Source organism: Crocodylus siamensis, chromosome 12, assembly GCF_052110815.1.
Source record: "Crocodylus siamensis isolate JL-2025a chromosome 12, ASM5211081v1, whole genome shotgun sequence".
Taxonomy (NCBI): domain Eukaryota; kingdom Metazoa; phylum Chordata; order Crocodylia; family Crocodylidae; genus Crocodylus; species Crocodylus siamensis.
In genome coordinates, this window is record NC_143406.1 from 46,005,407 (window position 1) to 46,032,260 (window position 26,854).

The following is a 26,854-nucleotide window of genomic DNA, read 5'->3' on the forward strand; positions in this document are numbered from 1 at the left end:
CGACAGCCAATGCGCTGCGGCCGGGGGCGGGGCCCGGCGGCGCATGCGCCCGGGGGGCCCCGCCCGCGGTAGCTCTGGGAGGCGGCGGCCAATGGGCACGCCCGGCCGGAGTGGAGTGATGCCGCGTCACGGCGATTACATCATGCGCGGGCCACGTAGGGCGGCCCAGGGGGCGGGGCTCCCCCTGCAGAGCGAGGCACGTGCTGCCCCGAGCACGTGGTCCGGCCCCGGCCCGAGGAAAGTGAGCCCCGAGCGGCGGGGCCTGCAGGCCGAGGCCCAAGCGAGGCTGAGGGCTCGAGGTCTTGTCCTAGCGCCCAGCTCCCCTGCAGGCGAGGGCCAGCACCCCCCGGGTCACGACCCCTACTTTGGTCGCCAGCGTGAAACCCCGTCCTGTTCGTTTCCGAAGGGGCGGAAGGAGACGGCGCCTCTGGGCTGGGGAACCGCCTCGGTGGCGCAGGCCTTGGGCCCTGTCGCCCAGAGCACCCGCAAGGGACCCGGGTGGTTCCGGCGCTATTACCGGCCTCGGGCTTGTAGGGCACCGAACCAGTCACTCGTTCCCGTTCGGGGCCGCTAGGAAATGACCGTGTGCATTGGGCGCGAGGGGTACAGGGGTCCTGGCGGCCGCCACTGCTGGCACCCGCTTGCGCTCCAGCCTCGTGCCAGACACGGAGCGGCAGTGGGGAGCCCGCGGGCAGTGGCGCCACACCCCGCTGAAGGGACAGCGCTCGTGCGCTGCAGCCGGTTTGGGGCCAAGGGCACAGACGCTAACCAGGGTCCCTGGAAGCTGGCTTTGTGCCACCAGTGTCGGCGAGGGTGACCCAGCGACCGGGGTGGCCACGGACAGAGCTAAATCTTTACACCGCTTAAACCTGGAAAGCAGGATCCGAGACAGGGGCGGCTCGAACAGCTCACACAAGTAGTGCTTTATTGGAGTATTTCACATGCAAGAACCAAACTAGAGAGATGATTTCTGAAACAAGTTCAGAGATGGAGTAATACATCTGGATCATCCTGACGTACACTGGTTTCTACGTGAAGACAGCAATGACGGTTAGTGTCTTTTTTTTTTTTTTTTTTACATCGTCAGTCTTTTTAAACGGTTAAATCCCTTTCCCCTCCCCTGCCCCAAACAAAAAAATATCCAATATCTTCAGTAAATAAATATTATTCCACTTTGTTTTTACCTGGAAAGCCTACAGCTTTAATATACAGGAGAAGCTAGTACACGGGTTATGTCTGTGGTGTTAAACAGTAGCTCGTAGGAACATGTAGGGAACGAGGAGGAGCTCGCACTCATAAAAACACAGAGCGGGGCGGTTGGTTTGGCATATGTTTGCCACCAAGGAAGAAGAGACAGCAGGAGGGAGAGCTGGGGGGGGACGAGACAGGCTGGGACCAAAGCCAGCTGTCAGTCGAGCGTGGGCTCGGTTATCCCAGCGGGAGAGGGGAGCAGCTGCTGCCGGTGCCTGGCTGAGGCAGGGAGATCTTCAAGCGCCGCGTGGAAGAGCACCAGCCTCGGGGGTTCGGGAAGCCGTGGGCACGGGTGCAGCCTGGTCCCACCGGTGTTTGTTTGAAAGGGTTAAGTGGACAGAAGTGGCACCTGTGGCCGCAGGTCGGCGGGGACGCCTGCCGCCACGCTCGCTCTGGGCCAGTCCAGGGCAGCAGGGAGATGCCCACAGGATGCCAGGGGCAGCCCAGGAGGTTATTTCCATACAGAACCATCTGCCCCACCCCACCAAGCTGCCTTTGCCTCATGGCATTTAGGAGGCAAACGCAGGCAGAGCCAGGCGGGGACCGTTGTCACCCCACCTCCAGGACCTTCTGACAACCACAGAGGCTCCACAGCAGCCCGGGGCCAAGGCAGGCACTTGGACAGGCTTGCTGCCCTCCATTGCCGCACATCCTGTTCCAATTGCTGCACACAGCAGCGCTACAGGGGAGCAAGCAGGTACGAGGACCTTGGCTGGGTGAGACGGTACATGCCCTGCTTCTGTCAATACCTAGCACCTCTGGGCAGCGTGCTCCCTTCTCGACACTGGTGCGCTCAGCCCAGCGCCGGTCCTCGGCTATTGGAGGAGACCGAGTCTCACCACCGCCTGTGCCCAGCCAAAGCCCTGTGCTTACAGGGAGGCTGATGAGGCTTCACTCCTTCCTCTCTCTGGAAGTGCAGAAACACCCTGGAAATGCGGGTGCCAGAACTGCGCTGTGGAGCTTGGGGAAGGGGGTTCTTCAAGTTGGAAGGAGAAAGGGATGCTGGAAGCTACCAGGGGTCTGGCTCTGACCACCCTGCAGACATGTGCCTTTCCCTCCGAGACGCCGCACTATGTTTTTATGAGCTTCGCGGACAGACCAGAGGCCCTACAAGTCCATACGGCACGCTGTCATCTACCCCATGCCTGCCACAGGTGCATGTGGAACCTACACGCAACAATCAGAACAGAACATAATGCCCCCTGCCCCCCCAAATAGCTATTTAAATAGAAACAATTCACTTTGTACATCTCAGAGCATGAGGGGTTAACAGAGGAGGTTAAACACGTCTCCGAAAGAAAGAAACGTATCGACAAAATAAATAGTCTAATCTAGGACAAGGTGTCGTTAGAGCTCGCAGAGGTTCCCGGCTATGACTGTTGTGGAGCATGTGGCAGCGGAGGCAAAATCTTTGATTGAGGCTCTCAGCCTTGCTAGGCCGCGCCTGGACGGAAGCAGTTCAAGCAGCAGCTCTGCTCCTCCTGGCTCAGGAGTCTCCACATCACGTCGCTTCTGTCCCGCTCATGCAGGGGAAGCGTTGGCAAGGCCAGGGACGGAGAAGTCCTGGTGGGGAGCAGTTTTCTCCAGACGAGGGATAATCCAGGCCTTTCCCAAGTAAAGGGAGACTGGGGGGGTTGAACTGCTTACGCTCCTGCAAACCATGATGAGCAGCGCAGGGAAGATGGGCTGATCCTGATACAGGATACTGGGAACCTCTAGCAACGGTTCGTCCACCAGCAGATCCTCCGGGCACTCGCTGTTCCCACCGACTGGTGTCATCCTCCAGCGAGCGCAGCCCATTCAGTCATGTCCCATGGCTTTCAGCCCCACGTCTGCCCTGCCTTGAATAGCCCCAGTGCCCAAAAGTGCTCCTCCTCTGGTGTCATGGGAGACATGGTCCTGGAAGCGCTGGGTCTAGTAAAGGGCCGACCAGAGTGTGAGTTACTGATCTGCCTTCCCACCCCATTAATGAGGGGACGCCTGCTCCCGTGCAAAAAATAGTGTGAGCTCCACTTCATCGATACACAGGGCTGCAGCGGGCAACCCGGAGGGCCTGAGGCTGGAAGCATGGATAAGAAAGTGCCCTGACTCCCAGTGGCACCCAGCATTTCCCCATTGAGGCCCAGCTGCTCCATCCCTCCGTAGCAAGGGCTCCAGTTCATCACATGGCAGCCCATTAGGATCTCTCCCGTGGGAACAATCGGGAATCAAGCGGTTGGGAAGCAGGGGGCAGAGGAGAGAGGGGTGCCCTCTCCTTTCCCTTTCGGGGAGGGCAGATGCAGACAGGTTAAGCAGAGGGAGGACTCCAGCAACACCAGGTAGTCATCCCAGCTCAGCTCCGAGCCCCGCAGTGACCCCCTCCCCGTCTCGACTCCCTTGAGCTTTGTACCCGGCTGAGCCCTGCTTGGCAACGTCCCTGTTCTCTAGCACTGCTATAATTGGAGGACTTGGTGAGGCGGCTGGATTAGTATGCCTGAAATCACCTGATGTGGCTGTTTACAGGTTCCCAGGCTTGGAAAAGAAGAGGCCTGCCAAGAAACCCACAGAGCTGCTAGCACTCGCAGCAATGCACTCGCCGCAGGCAAGAGACGTCCGCTGGAACTGCAGGCACGGTAGGGCTGGAGCCAGCAGGGGAACCGGACCGTATCCCGGGAAGGTGCGGTCATGTGTGACACCGTGGAGAAAGCCGGGGCGGTAATAACCAGGGACCCAGCGACAGGACACGACTCCTGAGCGATGACACTGGCCTTCGCTGCCCCACGTGCAGGTAGATGGAGCTCCAGTGCGTGCATACAACCAGCCTCGTCTCCCAAGGGAGGCTGTGAAGGAGATGAAGGCCAAGGTGTCCTCTCTGCTGCAGCATGCAAAGGCGAGACCTGCCGAGCGAAGCTAATCCAGGCGTCCTTCCCCAGGATGAGAATGAGCCAGTACATCCTCCTCACCTCGCATCTGGTTTTAATGCAGACATGTTGTCCATGGCCAAAAGTAGGGCCCTTGCAGTGGGGGGTTGGCAGAACCACCTTGGCTGTGTCCCACCTTACCCCCCAGGCAACAAGGAACGGATCCTGGGAAAGCGAGGGAATGGAAGGAGGGGCACGGAAAGGCAGGGTGGGACAAGAGCCTTGGATCAGGGACAGCTACAGAATGGAAGGGAGAAAAATCCCCCATGCTTGGATGCACTAGAGCATGCTGACAGCCCCCAAGCAGGCTGGTACGCTCCACCCAGGTTGCCCCTTCACCCATCCCTTGCTGCCAGGCCTTCTAGCCAAAGAGTTTCCTTCTTGTACCACCCTGACCTAACGTCCTGCCTTGCTCTGTGAGTTGGACTGCAGCAGTGTCCCGCTGTGCTGCAGCTGTAATGTAGCAGCAGACACACGCTGGGGTCCAGTTTCCCTTTCACGGCCACAAATGATGCTGTCACGTGCTGCCTTGCTTAAATGCCTGCCCCTAGTTGCAGGCAGGTTCCTTCTGGGGTTCAGAAATCTGTATGGACAATTCTGCTTTGCAGCAGCATCTCGTAGCCCAGCACCTTGCAAGGAGATGTTTGGGGCTGGCCCTGGTGCTCTCATGCTGTTACTTAGCCCAGGATGTGCTGGCTAATGGGGATGGAGGAGCCGTTCCGCAGTCTAACTGAATCCAGACCAAAGCCTCTCCACTTCGTATGGCCAGTGCTTGGGGAGCTGGCACTGGGAAAGACCGTGTTAGCCCCACGCAAACACTGTCACAAGGACAGGCTTCTTAGTTGGAGCTTCCACCGTAGCAGCTGAGGATGAGGCAATTCACTGCCTAAAGACTCCGGTGCCCCTAGAAATAGTAATGGAAACGCTACTGGGGCTGGCGAGTGAATCAGATGCTGTGGGCTGATCTGATAAAGCGCCTCCAGGTTTGTCCAGCAGATTAACTCTGCTGTAAAGCATTTATTTAAGTCGCACCTCCACTGTGCCATCCTGTCGCCCTGGCTGTCTGCCAAGGGTACGCATGAGGCATGCCATGACCGGTAGCGGGAGAAAGGCAGGATTACGGTGGAGATGACAGGCATGGGTTCCTGTGCCCCGGCTCAGTCTGCCAGATGTGGCCAGGAAGACTTGCACACCGAGGAGTTCGCGGTGGCTTTCCGAAGAGGGCAGCAGCATCTGGCGAGTGGAGGGAAGAGAGCGCCAGCATGCAGACAGAATGGGAGACAACCGCCTCTCAGGGCTAGGTGGCTAGAAGGAAGCAGAGATGCCATAGGGAGCCTCCACGAGTGTCTCATACGATGCACAATATAGCCCTGGTGCTGCCTGGAGCTCCTCCTGGCAGAAACAGCTGCATCTCAAGCAAGCAGTGCCATTAAATCCTTCCATTGGTATCTGTCTACATGGAGACTTTTGTACCAGCAATTGCAGCGTTGGCCCCCTTCCCAACAGCCAGCCTCCTGGACTAAGCATGTCTGTCCTGACCTCTCCGATGCCATAGGACTTGCTGGGGAATTAAGAAAGGGGTTCCTCCTGCATGCCGGTCGCACCCCAGGCAGGCTGCTTTCCCCTTCGTTTGTACAGATCCTGTCGGGCTCCCTGGATGAAGGCAGCGCCTGCTTGTGTCAGAGCTACAGTTCCTGGAGCAGCCTTTTCCCTCACACAAAGATACAATCTGTATGAGAAGATAAACCTACCGGACTTGGGAGGAAGCCCCTGCAGGGCTTCATATAATCTAGTGCTGACCCCCGGGGTTTCCTGTCTTGTCGGTCATCAGCTCTGCTGAACAAGGCCATCAAATCGCTGTCCAGAGACAGCAAGATTGGATAAACCCAACAGAAAAAAATACTCCATGAGGTAAAGACCCTGCAGCATCCCGAAGTGGGGAAAAGCAGCTACGGTACTAGGGGCCTTGCAGGCGGAGGGTCTTAATGGAGTGGGGAAGTGTTGCTCTTTGCTGCCTGAGCCTCCGAAAATCCAGCGCACTGATGCTGCATCTAAACATCAAGACGCGTCTGCCTGAACACACCAGCACTGCCCATCCTAGACTGATTGACAGGCCGGCCCGTCTGGAAGTGCCCATCTGCTGAAGAGGCGCATCTCTCTGTGAATCAAAAGTCAAGGCGACTCTCCCTGGCCATGTCAAAGTGCAAAGTCCTCATGCATCGTCAAAAGGGCTTTCAGCCTCAAGAGCTGGCTTTAGGCAGCCTGGATGGGTCGGCGTGGGTTAAGCTAGCGTTGGAGAACTGTGACCAGGCCGGAGCAGAGTTGGGTGTAAATGGGAAGAGTCAGCTTTCTGGGGCTGGGTTATTTGAGAGAGAGAGATAAGAGAAGTGACCTATGAAACCAGGAGGGCAAAGGGGTCATCATTAGCTAAGGATGGGGAGAGGACAGCGTGACCATACAGCCGCGTTCCTCTGCCGGGCGCAGGGCAGGGAGCCAGGAGTGAGCTTCACAGTGCGAAGAGGGCGTCCTCCGAGCGCTCCTGCTTCTTCCTGCCCGGCGGGTTCGCTGGAGGGGTGGGGGCCTCCGGGGGAGGAGAAGGCAAATTGGGGACCATCTCCGCGGCTTTGGCTCGTTCTTCTAAAAACTTATCAAACTCTGCAACGCAAAAACAACAGAGAGGGAAATGGGAATCAGTCGGCGGTAGGGTCAAGCCAGGCATCTGCCCAGGCCCGAACCTAGCGCCAACTGGCAGGTCTCTAAGGATGCGTGGTAGACTCAGCATGGGCAGTACCAGGGAGAGTTTCCCCCTCCATCCCTGATCCAGTAGGACCATTTCCAGGGATAAGATAAGGTGTTCAGTCTTCACAGTTGCTCACCAAGGTTAGCCCAGCCCCAAGGCACTGGCCTTCAGCTCATGGATGACCAGAACTGGCACAGAAACACAGATTCATTTTACACCAGACCCCTGCCACAATCCTCAGGTGAGGAGAGCCTTATGACTACAGCCAGCACACATAGACAGGCAACAAGAGGGAACAGCTTCGTACCAACGGGTTTCCATCTTTCTCCATCCTGCTAACATCCTAAAACTTGCCCCGCTCTTGCTGGGAGCTAACTGGGATCTCTGTCCCATTCAGTATTATGAAGAAGGGCAGTCTGGTTTTGGCTCCGACAGCGGGGTCACGAGCCCCCGGTTGAAACCCATGCTCCGTACCATCGTCTCCCCACAGGCACAGGACACGTGTAAGGACACGGTTTTCTCTTAGAAAGAGGTGTTGCAGTGACAGCATTCAGAGAGCGCAGCACAATGAAAAGACCAAGTAAGGAGGCAAGCCCGAGCTGTGGAGGAAACCCCACCAAGTACTATCCTTTGTTCTTCTTGACAAAGCTAGAGGAGCTGTCCCTTCACTTCTCCACACCCCTCGTTCCAGTCCCAAGTGAGCGCAGCCTGCCGGTACTCGCTGGGCTCTCCCATTGCTCTTGGGGTGTCTACCATGTAACAAGTAGGTGTCTCTGTCCCAAACACTCAATGGCTAAAAAAAGCCCCTAGTAAAAATCGAGTGCAGTGATTACATTATAAGCATTGCTACGCGTATGCGTGGGGGGGGGGCCACGAGAACACGCCGTATGAGTGGGAAACTGCGGGAAAGGAGAGCAGCAGGAAGCTGAAGAACAGTTTCTTGGGCTGGGTGTTGGTTTTACACGTGCAGCTGCAACGAGACACGAGAGGGCACATTGCATTGGCTGCTCGACCTAGAAATGATGGCACCATCTGGTTAATGCGCAAATACGAATCACACCATTTCTGGGGTACATCAGGCCATGTGGCCACACCTTGGAAATACTCCATGTGTGCCTGCAGAGCCAATAAAATGTGCCCCCGCCCCCACCACACACACACACACATCTGTTTTACTGCCAGGACATGGCTACTGCCTTCTTAAAAGATCAGCCTTTTATTTGGAGGTGTCTTGCCTCCTGCCAGCCTCGCCAGGCAGCTGGGATGGCTTTGGCTGCATTATTTTTTTGCTGCTAACGAGGAACTTGTCAGGCTCTTGATGTTCCAATAGCAGAACTAAAAAGGCCAGTTTTGGCTCGAAGAAGCCTGCAGCCCCGACTGAGAGATCAGCACTGCCGGAGGTAGGCAGGACAGACAGACAAGGCTTTACCTATCTGCCAGCAAGGAGCTTGGTGAGAAGCAGAGGGGAAATGGGAAAGGAAAGCGGGATGGTGACAGGCAGCAAGAGACCAGAGAGAAAGGTGTTGGTTTGGAAACTGGGAATACAGCGATCCCTTCCTGACAGGGCAATGGTGCCAGCAACAGGAGACAGTCACTGCACAGGGCACAGGACGGAGGGGTTTCTGAGTGTGCTGCACAGCTACTGAGTGATGGAAGGGAGCGACTTGCAGGCAGCTAGCACAGAGAGGGGTGGGGGGGTTTAATGCTTCCTCCCCGAATCCTTTGCCTCTTCTCCTCTCAGTGAAGACGGTGCAGAATGATGTGCTACAGAACAGGAGACAAAGAGGGTTGCGGGTTGGAAGAGGACCTCTGCTAGCTGACTATCTGAAGACATCGCTATGGACATTTCAGCCTGGAGGTACCTAATGACTACAGACGGCACAGGCTCTTCTCCGCTTACCTTCACTGGTCACTCCTTCTTCCAGCTCGTCTCCTTTCTGCAATTGGAAGAAAGAAACCGTTAAGAACACATATGCCGAGCTTTCTCCTCCAGCATCTCACCCCATGTATGTTTACAGCTCAACTCTCCCAGTCCCAGTGCTCCTGTTTAAAAACACAGCAACTGTTTGAGCAGAATGACCTAGAAAATCATGTGATTTTCTTGCCGGAGGCAGAAGAATGACTAATTTTCCTCTCTGAGCTGCAGAGCCTGAGAAACAGCGAAGGTGATAACACCACTGATCCTCAGTGGCATCCACTATCTGTACTTTTCCCTATTAGACCTGAGTGACAGCGTGTTTCCATCTTCCCTTCAGGGACCACAGGCCTCTTCCAGCCAAGAAAAGCTAGTGCCTGACACAAGACAGTTCTTCCCTTATACAGACTATTTAGTTAATAATACATCTTGCTAGAAACTTAAGCAAGGGAAACCCCCAGTGAAATGTTCAGGGACAATATTCCCCCCCCCCCCCCAAGTTAAATAACTCATCCTGGATTTAGATCGAATTCATTGTTATAGAAAGCAAAACGTGCTGTACAGCATGTCGTGCCTTGACCACGGACAAAATAAGGTGGGGTGGGTGAAGCAGAGCGATGAAATCTAGGCAGGTTGTCCACGGGAGCTAGCAAAGATTAGCACCCCGTACTTCGTACACTCTGAACCTTTGTTGGCCTGCCTTTCACCCAGCTCTGAGGACTCAGATCTCCTAAATGAGGGAGTTGCAGTAAGTTTCAAGTAGGTGACAATTTTTGAGCAATTGGGGAAGAAAAAGGGAACACTTAAGGACTTGAACCCCTACTTTTTAAGTCTGCTTTAAAACCAGGAAATAATTGTTCTTGCTTCAGTTTCTTCATCTGTAAAATGCGACTATCACCTGCCTTGCAAGAGGCTCACGATGATGACCGTTAAAGGCCAGGGAAAGTTGAAGCAAGATCCTATTGCAAAGAATTTGCAACAAGAGCACAGTAGCTGGAGCTTAGTGCATAACCTCATGCCGTATTCTCATGCCCCCCGCCCCCACGCGCCTACTTTAAAGCAGTAAAAAGACTAGTCTGTGTTCCCTTGAGCTGGGAAGCAGGGAGGGGGCAGAAAGAAGTACTGACCAGAACAGGGAAAAATAAAACTGGTGGAGGAAAAACGTCCCCATAAAGCTACAACTGATACGTCCATGCTGCAAACTTGCATGCATTGCAAGCTTGCTTTAAATATGTCAGCTCAGAACTGGTGAGCTAGGGCAATTTGCTGTTTCGTGGCACAGGGTAAATTAGCCCACACAGAGCTCTGCGAAGCCACAGCAGGGTGGATCCTGCTGCAGGGATCGCCGCACTATGCTGCAGCCTGTAGTGGAGGAAGGCAGAGAGCTGGTATCCGGCAGCACACCCCCAGCAGATTTGCCATTGCTGTTAAACTAATTCCGCAATGGCCAAGCTCTTCTGTTTGAGAAACCAAAATATGTATATATAAAAAAAATCAAAAATGGTAGCTGAAGCTGACATTGTAGCCACGATGGGCCAGGAAGTATGCAAGACACAAAGATTTTTGCGGGTGACGTCTTTTATTGGACCTGGGGAGGGGGTCTGTGGTACCTGAAAGCTTGTCCAAGCCTATCCCAATCATGCAGTTGATCCCATAAAAGAAATCACCTACAAAAATCCTTCCTTCTAAAAACGAAATAAATGCATTTTTTTGTTTCAGCTTCAACCCATTTCAAATTCATTTTGAAATCCTGACAGCTTGCAGTAAGGCCTAACCCAGTATTGATTAAAATAAATTTAAATACAATTACAGATATTAAACAGTACTTGTTTGTTGCCCAAGTCAACACATTCAACTGGTGGAAGCCACCCACTAAGCACCAAGTGCTAAGCCGACTGCTGCAGGTGCAGAGAGGCTGTTTTCTTTATTTCAGTTTAGTCACCGAATACAGTTCAAAGCCTAGTCCAAAGCTAAAGAACCAGTTAGGATTTGGGGGCAGGGAGTCAGGCAAGCTTATTTTTCTCTTTTAATCTAGAGCCAGAATAATAAATATACTAAATACTTTTAATCTAGGAATAAAGAGTAGGTGAGAGAACCTGAGATTCGCTAGTTCTAAAATCGTGAAAGACGGGGTAACCAGAAACAATTCAGACCAGTAGAAATTAAGCACAGGCTTAAACACTTCTAACTGCTGTCGGTTTTAAGCATGTGCTTAAGCACTGCAGACTTAAATGCATTCCCAAACCGAGGCCCTGCAAACTGCATTCCTGGCATTCATGCCACGTCTGGGAGGCTGACAATGGGCATGTGAGAATATAATGGTTTGTAAGCATGCATTTTGGTTGAAATGGTAGCAAAAAACAGCCCCGATTCCATACTATTGGTTTTCATCCGGGGGGGGGGGGCGGTTAAAAAGCATGCGTTTCAATAGGTTTTGTTCCATCCTGTATAGGTAACCACAGAGAAGCAACAATAGTTTAAAAGTGCATTACAGAAGGTTCCACTTATGCACCAGTGCTACTTTCTACATGGAAAAAAAATGTTTAAAAAAAAAGTGAAAATTCTCACCAAGTCGGTACTGAGCCACTCCTCAATGTCATCCATGACAGAGGACTGTGCAACGGGGATCTATGGAGTGCAGCAAGAGATACAGCAAGGCAGGCAAAAACCAAAACACATCCACAATCGTGGCCAGGGAAGGATGGGAAATGCCAGAAATAAGATTTAAAAAAAAAAAAAAAAAAGTAAGATGCATTGAAAAAAAACCCAAAAAAACAACCAGCAACAAAATACAAATGCACTCAAATAAAGCAACACTCAAAAGGTAAATTATGCACAGCGAGGCTAACAAAACCAAAAACAAAGGTTACGGGGTGGGGGTGATGCGACTGGATGTGAGTACAAAACGGATAACTTTTTGACCACTCGTTAAAGCCTTCAGTATGACCGATGGGTCTACTCTTGATCACGTAACGCTTTTAAAGCTAGAATATTGGATGTGAATTCTCTTTGGAAGTATCAGCTTCGTACCCTTGCTTTAAGGGGCTGTTGTGTGTTGCTGTTCACCAACAGAGTCAAAACCTGCAGTCTTTTCACAGGTAACGGTTGAAGCCAATTTGTCCAGTCCCTCCGGCGAGCAAAAAGTGCCCAGCCTGGCCACAGGACGGATAAATTCTTCAGAATTAAAGGTGAGTAGACAGAATTGTTCCCTACTCACAGGATTTTTCTCCACCACAACCAAAAGTAGTTTGAAATGGCATGTGCACTAAAGAAGACTTGGTATGGTTTGTGGTTCCTTTCCTCTTAAACCCACCATGATATACTACCCTCCCTAGCTTTGTAACTGGGATAGAGGTGGAGCTGGCAGGCTATGATAGGAATAACGAGATGTTGCAAATTCACCTGGGTCAGCGAAGGGAAATTATTCATTTCCCAGGTTCAGAACGTCCTGTACAAATATATTGATCTAACTTCAGAGGAGGCCATGTAGTAGCAAACAGGAAAGCAATGCAATCAACTGAGATACGGCTTTCCTGTTTGGATAGCGATGCACTAACAGGCCCTAAGCCACAGTGGCACAGCTGTTGTGCCAGGGCGGGAGGCTGCCAGTCTGATGAATGCTAAGCAGTTTCAAAACTGTCTTAGGGAGGAGATGAGATGAGATTCCCAGGAACTGTCCAGGGTGTTGCTTGTCAGGCTGGCAAGCTAACACAGAGAGGAGGGCTTGCAGAAATCTCTGGAGTTAGTTTTACTAGAATTATAGGCTCATAGGAAAGGCAGGCTGGAAGGGACCTCAGAAGGTCATGAAGTCCAGTTCCTTGCAGGGTTCCCTGGGGAAAGATGGTTAAGCTTCTGGAGAGCTCAAGGGATACAAGCCAAGATGTTCCTTCTGAAAGATTTTTGTTCTACATCCATGACTCTTTAAGGAGCCTTGGGTCAATGACTGCCAGCATCACTGCCCCGTGTCAGACCTACCCAGCAAACCGCAGGTAGTGCCGAAGGACCCAGCAGAGTGTGAGAGAATGGCAAGTTTCCACTCCAGGATAGAGGTGACAGCCAGAGACTTAAAAGCCGAGGGGATATGGTGCGCTCAGCAGGCTTGGTAGGTGCATTTGCTTGGTGACTGGCAGTGACATCAAAGATCCCGAGCAGAAGACAAGCAGCTGCATGCAGCTCACGTTGGGACAGGCCGCATTCCTGCTCGGGACGAGTCTCCTTGTTACATCTGTGATGATAAATGGAACTGATGATGTCTTGTTTGAAGGCAACGTTTCCAAGCTGCCGTGAGCTAGCCAAGACGGCCATTAACAGGAGCAGAGACACTGAAAATGGTTCTTCATGTGCCATCTCCCAAGGACAAGTCCTATCCTGCAGAGCTGACTTGCCAGTTTAAAAGCTTTGAAGATGACTGGTTTCAGATAGCAGGCACAAGACAACGCCGGGAAATTATTCAGCCTGCAGCAACTTAAAAACCATAACCCAAGTTCTATTCTCTCACCCTCTTCAATGCATTACTTGCTGCAGCCTTCAGAGATAGGAGTTCATTTGCCTCTCGGAAGGCTCCCATGTCTCCTTACAGATGATAAAGGGGGAAGCTTTGGGAATTATAAAAGTGTGTGGAGTAATAAATAACTAATGTGCTTCCTTCTTCTTACAGCCAGTAGAAATTTGGGACCTGTCTATGCTGGAAGACTCGAAGGGTGGCTGGAGAGCTAACATGCTCGCAAGGACTGCACTGTGGGAGGAAAACCTGATTAGCTGAGAAGAGAAGTAAGTTTTATTCCATCGCAGCCCCACTGAAGTTAGTTTTGCTTTCACATCTCACTCGCCACTGCGAGGGAAAACCTCCCTGACGAGGGGTCAACCTGCCAGCTCCCTTTAATGAAGCTCAGTCCACAACTGAGACTTCCAAGGAACCCACCAATAACAAAAAAAAGGGGAATATATTCAGATCCATGATATTTCTAAGGCAAACCACAAACTCAAGTGAATCCCCTTCCTCAGATTTCTTTATATACCACAAGGGCAAAGAAGGGCTTGAGCCCAGTTCTTGCTTTCCTAGTCACCTTTACTAAATACAGACAGATGCAAGAGGAAGACGGTAGCGTTGGCTGCTCACTTCCACAAAACTTGCCCTTCCAAGCAGCTATCCCACTATTGGTACCAATTTACAGATCAGTCAAGCAGTTCTTCCATTACCTCCTGATGCACTAGGATCAATTAGGATCATCTAGATCAGGGGTGGGCCATTATTTTGGGCAGAGGGCCACTTACTGAGTTTTGGCAAGCCATCAAGGGGCACCATGATAGGCAGCCGGGGCAGATAAATATTAATTTTCCAAATTTTTTAGGAGCTCCATGGGCCAAATAGAATGGCCTGACGGGCTGCATCTGGCCCCCAGGCCACATTTTGCACCCCCCCCCGATCTAGATCAAAGACAACATGGGATGGGGGGGGGAGGCCCAAACTACACCAGATGTTTTCAAACAGTTCTAGGATATTAAGATGCTTTAAGTGAATTTGAAGCTGAAATTTGGCTTTGAATCACAGGCAGCTGGCAAGTGTGCAGGAGGGTTTTTTCCCTTTTCAGAAGTGTGGCTCTGTCACAGTTCAAGAATGGGAAGAATCTTCTGCTATATAAAGGCCTCACACCCCGAAACCATTTAAAAAAAAAAAGTAAATTTCCATATTAAAATAAGACTGGGATTTCTGGAAGTGACTAAGATACCAGCTGTGGCAGTGGCGGCTTACATGGAAATGGCTCTGGAAGAGGATGCCGTCCGGCCAGGTTTCTGAAGTATGCAAGCCTGCATTGTCCAGTGAAGCTCCCTGTCTCAACAAGGCAGCCCCCTGAATTGTCACTGCGGCTGATGAGCGAATTGTTAATGTTAATGCAATGCAAAGGATTGTTTTTAAGTTTGTATATCTGTAAAATGGATATTAGCCCATACAACATTTACACTCTGTTCGTTTTTAATTGAATTAATTCTATAGGACTTAATCATTCAGAGCTCTTTTTGATTTTGTGGAGTATTCCCAAGCCTAATGCAATCACGTAGACAGCCCAGGAGGAGAACAAGGGCAAACTTTTCCACCTGCAGAAAATCAAAGGAAACTTGGAATTAAGCCCTTGTTTGAAGTCTGATTGTGTTTGAGCTTTCAGGAGCGGTAAAGAGCTGTCAAAAAAGTTTTGCCAAAATATTTCCTTAATGACGGTAAAATCCAATATTCTACCCTTAAAAAGACCCTCTCTAAGGTTATTAGTGCCACATTAGGTTTCTATTGAATATGTTCCCACTGGAGAAGCAGCAGGTATGAAATGACAATTCAAGTCTCTAGGTGAACTCATTAATGCTCTCAGAATGTTTAACAAGGTTCAGACTAATTGTTGCTAGACTACAGTCTTGTGGTAGCTTAGCTGATTCCATTCTTTTCTGGGTACTTAATGCAACTGATACCAGTACTTGCCTGGCTGCTATTCACTTCTTCCCTTTGTTAGCAATAAAAAGCATTTCTCGTTCCATGTAATATGATAGCAGAAGTGGACTGATACTGCATGTCTTAGGGCTCTGTGTCAGATTGCTGCTTCCGTTCTTATCGTCACCTTAAAGCTGCAGTGATCCCAGCAAGGCTTCTTACCCTCATTAGGAAAAGGCCAACGTGGCCCTGGATGGAACAGTCCAGTACTTCTGGGAGAGGAAGGGCACTGGTGAGACCTCGTTTGGAAGAACGTGCAATTCTGGCCACCCAGGTTCAAGGAAGGCTAATTCAAACTGGAAGAGGAGCAGAGAAGGGTCACTGGGACGACCAGTGGAATGGAGAGCCTGCCACCTGTAATGCAGCTGGAAGATTTGTGGATTGTTAGGGGCTGGAAGGGACCTTGTAGATCATCTGGTCCAGTCTCCTTGCACTAGGCAGGAAAAGACAACTGGGGTCAAGTGACCCCAGCAAGGTGACTGTCCAGTCTCCTTTTGAAGACTGCAAAAGGAAGAGAGGTTGGCTTGTGTAGTCTCCAAAGTGAAGGTTGAGAGGGGACCTGACTGCTATCTGCAGACAGAACAGGACAGGAAACATGATCGAGGAAGAGTTATTGAAGAAGATAAAGGACAAGACTTGCTCAAGAATGGACAGGAATTAACTTAGTCTGGAAATGAAAAGGTGGTTTTGACTCCATAAAGCCGTGAGGTTCTGGGAGAGCCTTCCGGTCCAAGTCCTGGAGGGCAAAACCCTATCTACTTTTGAGATGCGGTGTAGTGGAGTTTGTGAAGGGAATTAAGTGCTGTGATGCCTTGGACAGCGGGAGTCCGGACTCTGTGACCCATATCCTCCCATATGCATATGCATTTTAGATGCAAACAAATTAATTAGCTACCGGATTATTTTCAACTCATTACCATGATGGATTATTTGCAACTCATTACAATAATCCATGTGCGGCATAGGTGATAGCTGATGTGCGCTCTGCTCACTAAGTGTGGCTGGTTGTGTGAGAGCCCTTGTTGGTGAGATGCAACATGTAATGGGTTTGCATCCTACCCTTGAGTCCAGGCAACGGAAATCATTGTTCATGTAGGCAGCTAGTCTCTTCACTACATTGGCAGACCAGGAAAGTGATATGGTCTTCAGAATGCAGGGACACGAATGGTTTTGCTTCGCTAAGGGTGGGGAGGTGGGTCCTGTCACTAACAAGGCAGAAAAAGGTCTTTGAAAACCCTGGCCAAGAGCTCACCTGGCAAGTCTGAAGCTAGTGTGCACCAAGAATTGAATGCTCTTGCCTTGCCTGTGACACAAGAGGGCGAGACCAGGCTCCAAGGAACCTCTGGGAAGAGGACATACCTCACCTGCCCCACATCACACAGGCCATTTCCCCATCTCCCCTCTGGTCTGGGCAGACCACGTAGCCCCCCACTTTGCTACTAACATCCCAGTACCAGCCCCGAAGGAATCACTTTGTTTTCTGAAAATCTCCTCACCGCTGAGCGGAACAGACCTGCCTTCCCCCCACATCCGTCTACTCACCCCAGCCAGGTGGGCCGCTCCCAGGGCACAGTGGGTTTAGCTTTTGGTCGATTCTGGTCTGGTTTTATCTTTTATCTTCCCAAACAATTTGTTTGTCGACAGAACGTCTTATGCAATATGTACATTTACCATGTGTCGCAAGCGTCTAGTTGGTGTGCTGCTAGGTTTCATTTTGCAGCAGCATATAGGTTGTTTAAACCATTGCACGTCTTCATGCTGGCTGTTGTCCAAAGCCAGGAGAGGAACTGGAATTACCGGCACTGAAATGGTGCTTGCCCTACATTCAGCCTTTGCGTGAAGGGTTTGGCTATGCTTAAAGAGGTTTGATGGTCTTGCCCTACTGCAAACTCCAGCAGTGCAGACAACAGCTCATATTGGCCAAGAGAGTTTTTAATCAATGGAGCTCAGACTAAGAGCATCTGTGCTAGGGATTTTTTGCTAGCATTAGACTGTTGGATAGGGCTGTGTATTTTTTTTGCCAAGAAAATTTTCAAGCTTAGACCAAGTTTCTTCAAGGTTAGACTAAGAAACTCAAGTTTCTTAGAAGAAAACATCACCGAATTTCTAAAAGAGACTGTCCAGCAAGGGTCCCTATGAAGGCAGGTGAAGAGGGGGAGGCAAGTAACCTCAGAGAAGCCCATCCTACTGTGGAAAGATGGCAACACCAGGTTTCATTTTGCAGCAGCGATCAGGGATGCCCTGGCACTCTTCTGAAAGCTAACTGTTCTCCATCAATAGCCATAACACTGCCTGGACAGAAACCTTGTCCCTCTTTTCCATAGCCCAATAGTACAAAAAGTTACCAAAGGATCTGCACACACAGTAGTTCAGGACAAGGATGCTAGTTATTCCACTGATACTGTAAATACTAGAACATGGTATTAATAAGTATGGTTAAGAACTACAGCCACTTGGAGAAACTGGGTTAATGATTAGTCCAGTTTATTCTGGGGACATTTATCTCAGATGATATATATCATTATAGAAAGGAGCGTGAGTAGCTTGTGAGGGCAGACACTGGTGCCCAGCTGATACTGGGACCACCAGACCCCCAAGAAGTCTTTACGCCTCCATGAATGCTGCAGTATCCTTTTTTCCAGGCTGAATAACCACAAGCCAGTAAGCGAATATGGAGTTTGTTTTCTTTCGAAAGCCCTGGCCTGAGCAGTGGGAACAGCAGGGGTGCAGGTTTCATGCTTCCCTGCACTTCTAAACAGTGGAAAAGTAATCATGGGGAACTCCCTCCATCACTGGGCTATTCATAAAGGAGGAGCATCTAGCAAGATGGGATAGCAAAACAGGAAGGTGCGCTTAGCACTGCAGCCACCCTGCAGATCAGCAAGGGGTCACAGCGAGCTGCATCCAGTGCCCCATTGAGGAAAGCAGGTGTCATCTGTTCTGCATCTCTTTAAAATTTGAAATGATTAAGTTGGGAGTGTTCAAATCATGGGATCCATTTAAAGACAAGTGCCTGCTACGGGGTTTAGCTGTGTGCCCCTCACAGGCGCACAGCCAGCCAGCAGGCATCCAGGTGCTGGCAAATGTCTGCAGCTCAGGTGCTATGCCAGTCACAGCGTCCACAGTTTGGAGACACACCCCAGCTTAGAAAACCAGGCTTGCATTTCACTCCGTGGATACACATGGATGCCATGTGCCTTGTACTCCCCTGGACCTTCTTTTGTCTGCAACTTCTTTCTCCCAACACATCCCTTCTACACTTTGCTGCAGTTGGACCATCCAAACCCACTGGATTTCTGTGGGGACTGGATGCCCAACTCCCACAAACTAACCAGAGCCAGGGCAGGCTTGGGAAGCCCCAATCCCAAAGCTGGAAAGGCAGAAATCTCAGCCTGCTTCCAAATCAAGGAACTAAAGTTTACACACCAAGAGTGACCCTGTCTGGATCGATTCAGACTTCTCCTTACAGAGGCAGGCAGCATACAGATTTTTAAAAAACAGGCCACATAACCAGTACTGCCCCCTCAAACACGCAAAAAAGAGAAAATCACAAGCAACCCCCCTCTCCCTGAAAAAAGAGTCAGACTGGCTTAAAAAACAATCTGAAGTCAGTCGCTGTCCTCCTTATGCCCTTCCACCCTGGTTTGGAGCCTTTGGGTTGCACTTAAGTTATTATTTTAAAGCTTTCTCTGTGACTGTATTCGGATGCTCAGATTCTCACTGAACCTCAGAAGCTGGTGATTTAAGTGAACAGACTGGTGTCACTGGACTTCCAGCCTTACCATCTATGACTTGCCATGAAATTGCAGGAGGTGGAGACACTGCATTACATCCTCCTAATTCAACCAGAACTCCCCAAAATGATGCTTGCCAGAGCTTGTGAACACCACCCGTGTTTTCAAATACGCAGGGAGAGAGGAGCACGCAGAGAAGCACCTTTTTTATTGCTGTTTTGTCTAATGAAGTTTGATCCTGCAGCCTGTGTTTATAGCACCCCATGGAGTCCAGTGCTGCAGGGCTGGGCTACTAGGACCATGGGAGATGTCCCACCCCTGGATTATGTACGTGGAACTTGTGTTTATCCTTGAAAAGTGGATACTGCATCTATAAATCGAGACAGTAAAAGGAACAAACAGGCCCTCCAGTCCCGTCTCTCAGGTTCTGGGCAGCACAGAAATAATTGAAGGACACACCCCTCGCCCCCCATAATTACTCTTTCCCCTTCCCCTAGAAAATTAGGTGGGTGGGAAGCAAAGTCCTTGTACTGTCTGATTTGTGTTTGATCAGTAGGCTGGGTGAGAGGTACACAGAGGATGGTTATTCTATGTAAGGAACTGGGGTGGGCAACAGGGTTCATTTTACTGGTGACATTCTCACCATTCCTTGTGTAATTAGCCACTTGTCTATGGGCTCCATGTCTGAGCTCCCACCTTTACCTCTCCTCTGTGTCGAGAACAGAAAGTCCATAAAGAGAGAAACCACAGCAACACCCATAAGGACGGAACAGACACAAGAGCAGTAAAACAACCGTGTGCAGCGCCGAGGGGCACCGCTGCTGGCAGCCACTCCACACAGCCACCTCCCACTCAGCCCTCCTCCTCCTCTTCCTCCCCAGCTGGCTGCGCAGAAGAGTCCCAGCCCTTCCTGTGCCATCCAGTGGGTTGCACAAACTTACTCTTTCTGCCATGCTGCTATTTTTAAAAAGATGACAACCGACAAGAAGCGAGGCTGGTGTTTTGTGTTTTCCTTAGAAGGGAAGGATATCGACAATTTGACCGTGACTCACAAGTCAGCCAGACCTTACAGGGATGTCAGATGCAAGCCATTCTGGAATTTCTCCTCATTTATGGAGGTTATACTCAAATTCATCCCTCCTCCCATTTTTCTTGGTCTCCAGACACAATGCCAATCTCTTCACCTTAAGTCCTCACCTCTGAAGGATATGACAGCCGTGACAAGTGAAGAATCCCAGCTGGATAAGGCATTTCAGAAGCCTTTACGGGATGCACTTAAGACCCTCGTAACTTAATAGGGCTTACGTCAAAGTATGTCATTTCAAGACTTGGGCCAGGGAGCATGTGAAAAGTGGAATCACCTCAACTTCTCCGATGAACAGATAGCATGGACAGACACCTGCTGTCCCAGTTGTGTCCATCCAACGTCTTGGTGACCACCACTGCGACTCCCACCAGGGAAAAGTCACGGGAGAGAAATTATATATTTTTGGCTGCCGTTCAGTATGATTTAGTAGCTGTAATCAAGGACAGCCAATGCTACATGACCAGTCTTCCTCCATGGACCACTATTCAAGAGGCTGCTAAGAGGAATTTTAACTTCAGATAACTACTGGAATAAGAAGCCTAAGGAGAACTAGCTGTAATAGCCTCCGACCCTTCCTGAGTGTGCTATAAGTGAAATCTCCTTCAGTTGGCCTTCTGTCCTAACCAAATGGCACATTAATTTACAGAGAGCTAGAAACTGCCTTTAACTTCATTCCTACTATTTCAGTTGGGGTTGAAACCATCCAAAAAATCACTGGATTATCTCTTCTAAGAAGAAACACCCATCAGCCTCACTTCAAAACACTGCAACTCTTAGCTGCTCAGGGTTTAAGTCTCTTCCTAAGACAGCAGTGAACATATTACAGATGCAGTCATCTCATCAGGACCTTTGGAAAGAGATCGAAAGTCTGAGCTATAACATCCCAGGTCCAAAGTTCAATAATCCAAGCAAGTGGCTCCTTCATATACTTTGACCAGTCAGATTAGCTTAGGATGTGGTTCTTTGAACTGACAACACTTCGGGCAAGGTAACAGCTACACTGGTGTGTGTGACAAGTTGCATCAGCGCCTGAAGCAGGATTAAATGAAGTACTAATGAAGGAGGACATAAGCCCTGAGCCATCAGTGGAAAAGCCACAGTGGCCCAGGGCTAACATGCAGCACGCATCAGCACTTGCTGGTGGTAGGTCCAAAGATAACCAGTAACAAGGACGGGATGGACCAGTTTACCCCAATCTCCTCACTAGCCCCCTATGCTATTCTAGTCCCCGCTGTAGTCAAAGCAGCGGCAAGTGGCTGGGCACCTCTGGCCTGACTTGGATACAGACTCTCACCCGCTCCAAGTGAAAGCTGTCTGGGGCGGCCTGTAGCCAAAGAATATTTTGCAATTCGTCTGCATGTGAGAGAGCTTGGAAAAGGGAACTGTGGGGGATGGGAAAAAGTGCACATTACACTGGCTCTTCCATGCTCCCTAGCGGTGGCTCTGGGGCAAGGTTAGTCTCTGAGCCGGCTCTGAACTTCATCAGCCATCAGCGAACACCAAGCATTGCAGGAGGGAAGGGCTTTAAAAAGGTGGCTTGGGGAGATGCCTGGGAATTTCCCTCATTCCTAACTCAGCCTCGATTCCTGCTGGGGCTGGCTCGAACGTGCCAGAACGGCCGCCTGCACTACCTTTCATCGAGTGCGTTCCCAGAACGTGATCCACGCACTTGTTTCTGTGGCAACTCCTGTCAAAGCACCGGGCATCCCGGCAGAGGCCATGTGACAGAAGCAATCCCCCCCTCTGGCTTTGTACGCTGGGCATGCTAACTTGCCCTTCTTTTTGGAAATCATGACCAGGCAGGTACTTTTTCTTAGATAGTCTTCCAAACAGCCTCATCAGCATCAATTTGAAATGCAAGGGACAGCGCTGCCCTCTGGGTCACTGGCAGAATGCCCATTAAAAGTCTAGCTCAAACCCAGATGTCTAGAGAGCAGCATCGTTGCTCTTAGCTCTGTAAAACATTGCCCTGGAAGGCCTGCTGCTGAGGGCAGTAATGCAAGGCAGTGACCTACCCCTCCTGTGTTCTGTTTTCGAACATCCAGAGCAGATGCCAGTCCTTTGACGGCCTGTGGATCCTCATACGTCACACTGCAACAAAGGAACACACACACACAACGCATATACATCCAGCCACCACCACATGCCAGAGCAAACATATTGGGTTCTGATCTGATTGCTTTGTTTGCCATTGGAATCAGGCTGGTTATTTTTGCAATGGCCTAGCATGTGAAGTGCTTCCCAACAGAGATAAGAACACGCACTCTGTCCCGGGGAAATTACCCAGTGATTTCAGGCATGATGCAGCAAGTTGTACATGACACACAAGAGCAGGGGGTGCCAAGCCAGCAAAGGAATGATAATGCAACATTACCCAGGTGGGTGCAGAGCTATGCAGGAGACAGTTATGTGTTTTTAAACAAGGAGACCAGACATCAGCGTGCATCTTACAGATATTGTTATACCAAAGACCTTCTTGGGGGGATTTAAACGAGGGGTAACAGCTTTACAGATCAGCTCAGAAAAGACGCAAATGTAGGAGAGAGCACAGCAGAGCACATGGAAAGGATTACAGGAGAAGGCAACATCAAGGGAGCCAGTAAAGGGACCAGAGCAGATAGAGAAAACATGTTTATGTGAAGATGGTGAGGAGAAGTGTGAATTTGATGTGGAGGGTGTGCCAGCAGAGCGATTCCAGGGAAGGGGAGGAAAGACTTTATTAGGAAGCTGACAAGTTAAAAGGAGTTGAGGAGCGATGAGTGGGTGGAGAGGTGGTCACAGTTATCAGCAGGAGAGAGAAAGACACAAGGAGGCGGGAGAAAGCACTGAGTCAGTTCCCCAGATCCAGATCCTCTTCTGAGAGATTGGGCTCCTAAAATGTTACTCAGAATTACTCTAGAAGAGGCACACAAGAGGTGATCTGAGGAATCCTTGCTTTTCCACCATACAGGGAGAAGCAATCAACCTTCAAGCTAATAGCACCTACCCATAAATCAGCCACTGGGTGGAGCTCCATGACTAACTAGGTGTAGTGCTTTCCTTTCTGGTATTTGCTTCTCCTACAAGATCCCCAATCTCCAGCTTGCCTTTACAGTGGATGTAGTTACACCTGGGTCCCTAGAGTGCAGGTTCACACTCATTTATTACAACAGACACTGGTAAGGGGCCTGGACTGAGACCCCTCTGCTACATGCTTCGCCAGGCTTAGAGAAATTCAGCAGTGCACAGTGCTAAAATTGCACCTCTGCATACAGCATCTGAAGCAGGGTGGCTATACTTGCACACTGCGCTGTACAATCCTGCCTGCAAGGACTCCTTGGATGTAATTCACTGGCTGGAATCTTCTAGACTTGGGCTTTGCTCAGAGAAGGCTGTTTCCCCCTAGCAGAACAGAGGAGCTGAATGGGGTCACAGGTGAAACTAAGAGGTGAAGAGTGAAGCTGTTTTAGCAGGTTGACAAGGTATTGGTGCAATCCATGTCATAATACTTGGGCCCCCAAGTCTCTGATGCCACCAGCTTTTCCTTGAATTTGAACCAGGAAGAGTGCTGGTGGGGAGACAACCATAGGATACATTATTTTGATGCTGGGAGGAGATGAGTGAATTAAAGCAGTTGTGTTCAACCTCTGGCCAGCAGGCTGAATCCAGCTCATGGGGCCATGTCTTCTGGGCCTGTAGGGCTTCCCATAGATCCAGAAACTTGGCAGCAGAAACACAGTGGCAGCATGAATTGCTGCAGGTTCCAGATCTACAGCAGTTAACAACACTACCACTCCCTGCTGTCATTGCTTTGGACCTGTGGGATCCCCATGAGCTGGAATACATGCACCCTTGCGTCAGCGTGTGGGGTTTACTCCCTGCCTAGATCTGGTGTGCCAGACTGCACCCACAGACTGACCCTGCTGACCTTATGCTGGATCCAGCCCCAGGATTGAACCATGGCATCTGGCCCACTGACCTTCCCTACACTGCTCATCCAGAAGGTTGAACATGGTTGGATCAAAGAATAAGAGCACTGGGTTCTCTTCCATTAAAAAATTCTTGCCTACTTAAGGACTGCGGAAGTGTCAGATTGGCATCTCTAGGGGTAAAAGTCTTATCTTCCTACAAATAAGGAAAGAACAGCAGCAGTTGAGCAAGCTTCTTCATATCCAGCCAACTTGCCTCGATCTTGAGCCCGAAGGGTGAGATGGCAATTCAGCGTCCAGACTGTTGGTAGTCATATCAGTCATTACAGACCCATGCAGAATTTGAGATGAAAGGCAGTAAACCCATTGCCAGTCCCTTAAGGTTCCCTCTAATGCTCCAATATCTTGAGGACTGCCCAAAGGAGGGAAGATTTACTATAAACCCACCCCGTAGAAAGAATACAAGCAACTGCCTTTCTCGATTTCTAGTCTGCTGGTAAATGGAGAGGCCAAGCAAGATGGGACCTGAAATTATTGAGCCAATCAATAATGGACTCTAGCCCAGAGCAAAAACAGCCTCCCCACACCCTCAAATAATCTGAAGTCTAGCAGGAGGAAGTTGACATTAAGTACATTAAGAGCGCAAAATCCACATCAATCCAGACGACAAAGTGGTTTTGTACTGAAGAGCTTTCAGATTTGTGTTCCCAGGGAATACCAGTGCCAGCAATTTAAAGAGCATTAAAAACAAATAGCCACATACCTCTTCCGCTGATCAGCCAAGGAGCTGCCTCTTGTCTGTGCAAACATGTCAAAGTCATCCCGAGGGTTGCAGTGTTGTAGGGAGCTGAGCGTTCCACTGACGCTGTTTGTACCCAAGTCTACAACAAGAGACAGAGCCTAAGAGGACCAGCTAACGGTGAAACACAGCCAAGTACCACAGTCCTGGTTGTACAGGAAACATAGCAGTGTGGAACGGTTATACCATCAACTAGATCAGGGTAGGCAGCCTGTGGCATGGGTGCTGCAAGTGGCATAAGTACCTGTGTGTGTGTGGCATGTGGAAGGCTGGGGAGGGGACAGGCTGTACGGTGGCCGACAGGACAGGGAGCAGAAAGCAGAGCAGCAAATGGGGCTGGGAAAGGGATCAGAATAGCACTCAGGGAGGGTGCAGGGCTGCCACAAATGTCGGCCTTCAGTGAACTAACTGATGGTCAGTGTTGTACAGAGCAGAGATGGGGCATCACTTAGGTTTTGTCCAAGCTGTGGTAGAGACAGGATTAACCACAGCCTTGGCTGTGCAGAGGAACTGACAGTTTCTCTTTTCACCCTAAGCAGTGTGGATAGAGATCCCCCCTCTGTTCCAGGAGAGGCAGGGATTAGAGCAGGAAGCATGCTCTAGACCAGGCTTTTGGGCTGCAACCCCAGCCTGGGGCATGCTCAACTTGGCTTCCAGTCTGACCCCACCCAGGGGAGCTGAATGTGTGTCAAGCACAGGGACCCATTCTGGGTTGTGACCTCTAGTCTGGGAACTGCCACTGTAGAAGACAACCCCTGTGAGTAGCAGAAAACTGCCTTTTCTCCCCCCATTCCTCAGTTTTGCTGTTTCTTAGATCCGGTGCAGTGAAGGAACATCCTGATAGGAGAGTGGCAGCACAGAAGATAAATGAATACCCCAAAGGCTTCACAGCTTCATATGTGTCGGAGCAGAACCCAGATCTGCCTCCTTTTCCCCTGCTTTGTCTGATGGCTGACACTTTTCATATATGCTTCTTTGTGGTACCAAGATGTTACCACTAAAACTACCTCAAAAACAGTTCACTGTGCTTGCTAACACCTGCTGATCCAACTGTAAGGTCACCCCAGAACAACTAGGGAGTGGTCCATGCCACTGCTGCTCTGCGTTGAAACACGCTTTGCAAAAGCGGACGCTTACCAAGCCCTGCAAGCTGCGAGGAAAGCGAGGGTGGGGGGGCCGTGCTTCCCACCATTGGGCTCACCACGGCTGGGGAGCCAGGGCCCAAATCTATTAAGTTATCCTCCGTCACCTCGTTCAGCACCTGTTAGGATAATCAAAATTACATGTAGGTGAGATTCCTGGCAGTCATATTAGGAGAGACAAGGGAACATGAGAATGGTGTGTGCTTCCTAACATGCCCTTTCTGGGCAGCTGTTCCGAATGGAAGTATGTTAATTAGTGGCTTAGACTGTAGGATAATAAACACAGTGGAAGAAGAGAAAAGATACTTCTGCTCTCTTGCTGGACAAGTGTCTGAACAACAGCCTCAGCTCACTGCTTCACTTGTGTCTATGATGTTATCCCACTCAACACAGTCCTGAAAAGGTTTTTTGCCAGGTTCAAAGATCACCTTGGAATGAGTGAAGTTCCCTTCTGTTTCCCCACCACCTCCAGCTTTGGACAGGAAGCAGGGTGGAGTGCAAGATAACCTTTATCTTCCACATGAAAAACAAATCACTTCCAGAAATACACACTCTTCCCTGTGACTAAAGGGACACTGCCGACAGCAGGCAGGAGTTTGCTCTGGCTGTGCTGCATGATGAGAGGAGATTAATTAGATACTTACCCCATTACTGGCATTTTGTGCTGACCGGCCTGACCTGTACCGTTCAAACCTGTCACAAAACAAAGTCAGGAGATTATGAAACCCACATACAAATCTTGGGGGGAAAAAAAGCAAGTATAAGAAAACTAAAATTCATTAGCTAGGACAAAATTGTAGCAGCTTTTAAGACCAATATCTGAAAATCTTGAGTCGGGGGGAAAAATGGCTGGTGAGGATGATGGAGAACTACCACTTTATGCACCTTTTCTTACGGTCC

General features: G+C 50.2%; 1 protein-coding gene and 1 long non-coding RNA gene across 12 annotated transcripts in view; one reads left to right on the forward strand and one right to left on the reverse strand.

The window, feature by feature from the left end:
- The first annotated feature begins 111 nt into the window (after positions 1–111).
- Positions 112–15,436, forward strand: LOC149855080 (uncharacterized). Of its 3 annotated transcripts, none has more exons than XR_016438632.1 (3): positions 112–1,050; positions 11,905–11,994; positions 13,464–15,436. It is a non-coding gene; the product is annotated as an uncharacterized LOC149855080 (long non-coding RNA). The 3 variants fall into 3 exon arrangements; XR_016438633.1 differs by lacking the exon at positions 112–1,050 and adding an exon at positions 8,761–8,897; XR_016438631.1 differs by lacking the exon at positions 112–1,050 and adding an exon at positions 8,837–9,056.
- TOM1L2 (target of myb1 like 2 membrane trafficking protein) overlaps positions 5,984–26,854 on the reverse strand; it is a 55,048-nt gene continuing 34,177 nt past the window's right edge. The window contains exons 9-16 of one of the 9 annotated variants that reach the window (XM_090023229.1): positions 26,599–26,647; positions 25,950–26,073; positions 24,777–24,894; positions 22,119–22,196; positions 19,662–19,746; positions 11,375–11,434; positions 8,792–8,828; positions 5,984–6,806 (exon numbers count right to left, since the gene is read on the reverse strand). In XM_090023229.1, coding sequence (XP_089879355.1) covers positions 6,658–6,806; positions 8,792–8,828; positions 11,375–11,434; positions 19,662–19,746; positions 22,119–22,196; positions 24,777–24,894; positions 25,950–26,073; positions 26,599–26,647 — 700 coding nt within the window. In that variant the 3' untranslated portion in view covers positions 5,984–6,657. Of the gene's footprint in view, positions 8,656–8,791; positions 8,829–11,374; positions 11,435–19,661; positions 19,747–22,118; positions 22,197–24,776; positions 24,895–25,949; positions 26,074–26,598; positions 26,648–26,854 lie in introns of all 9 variants that reach the window. The other 8 variants (XM_090023220.1, XM_090023223.1, XM_090023221.1 and 5 more) reach the window with 8 other exon arrangements.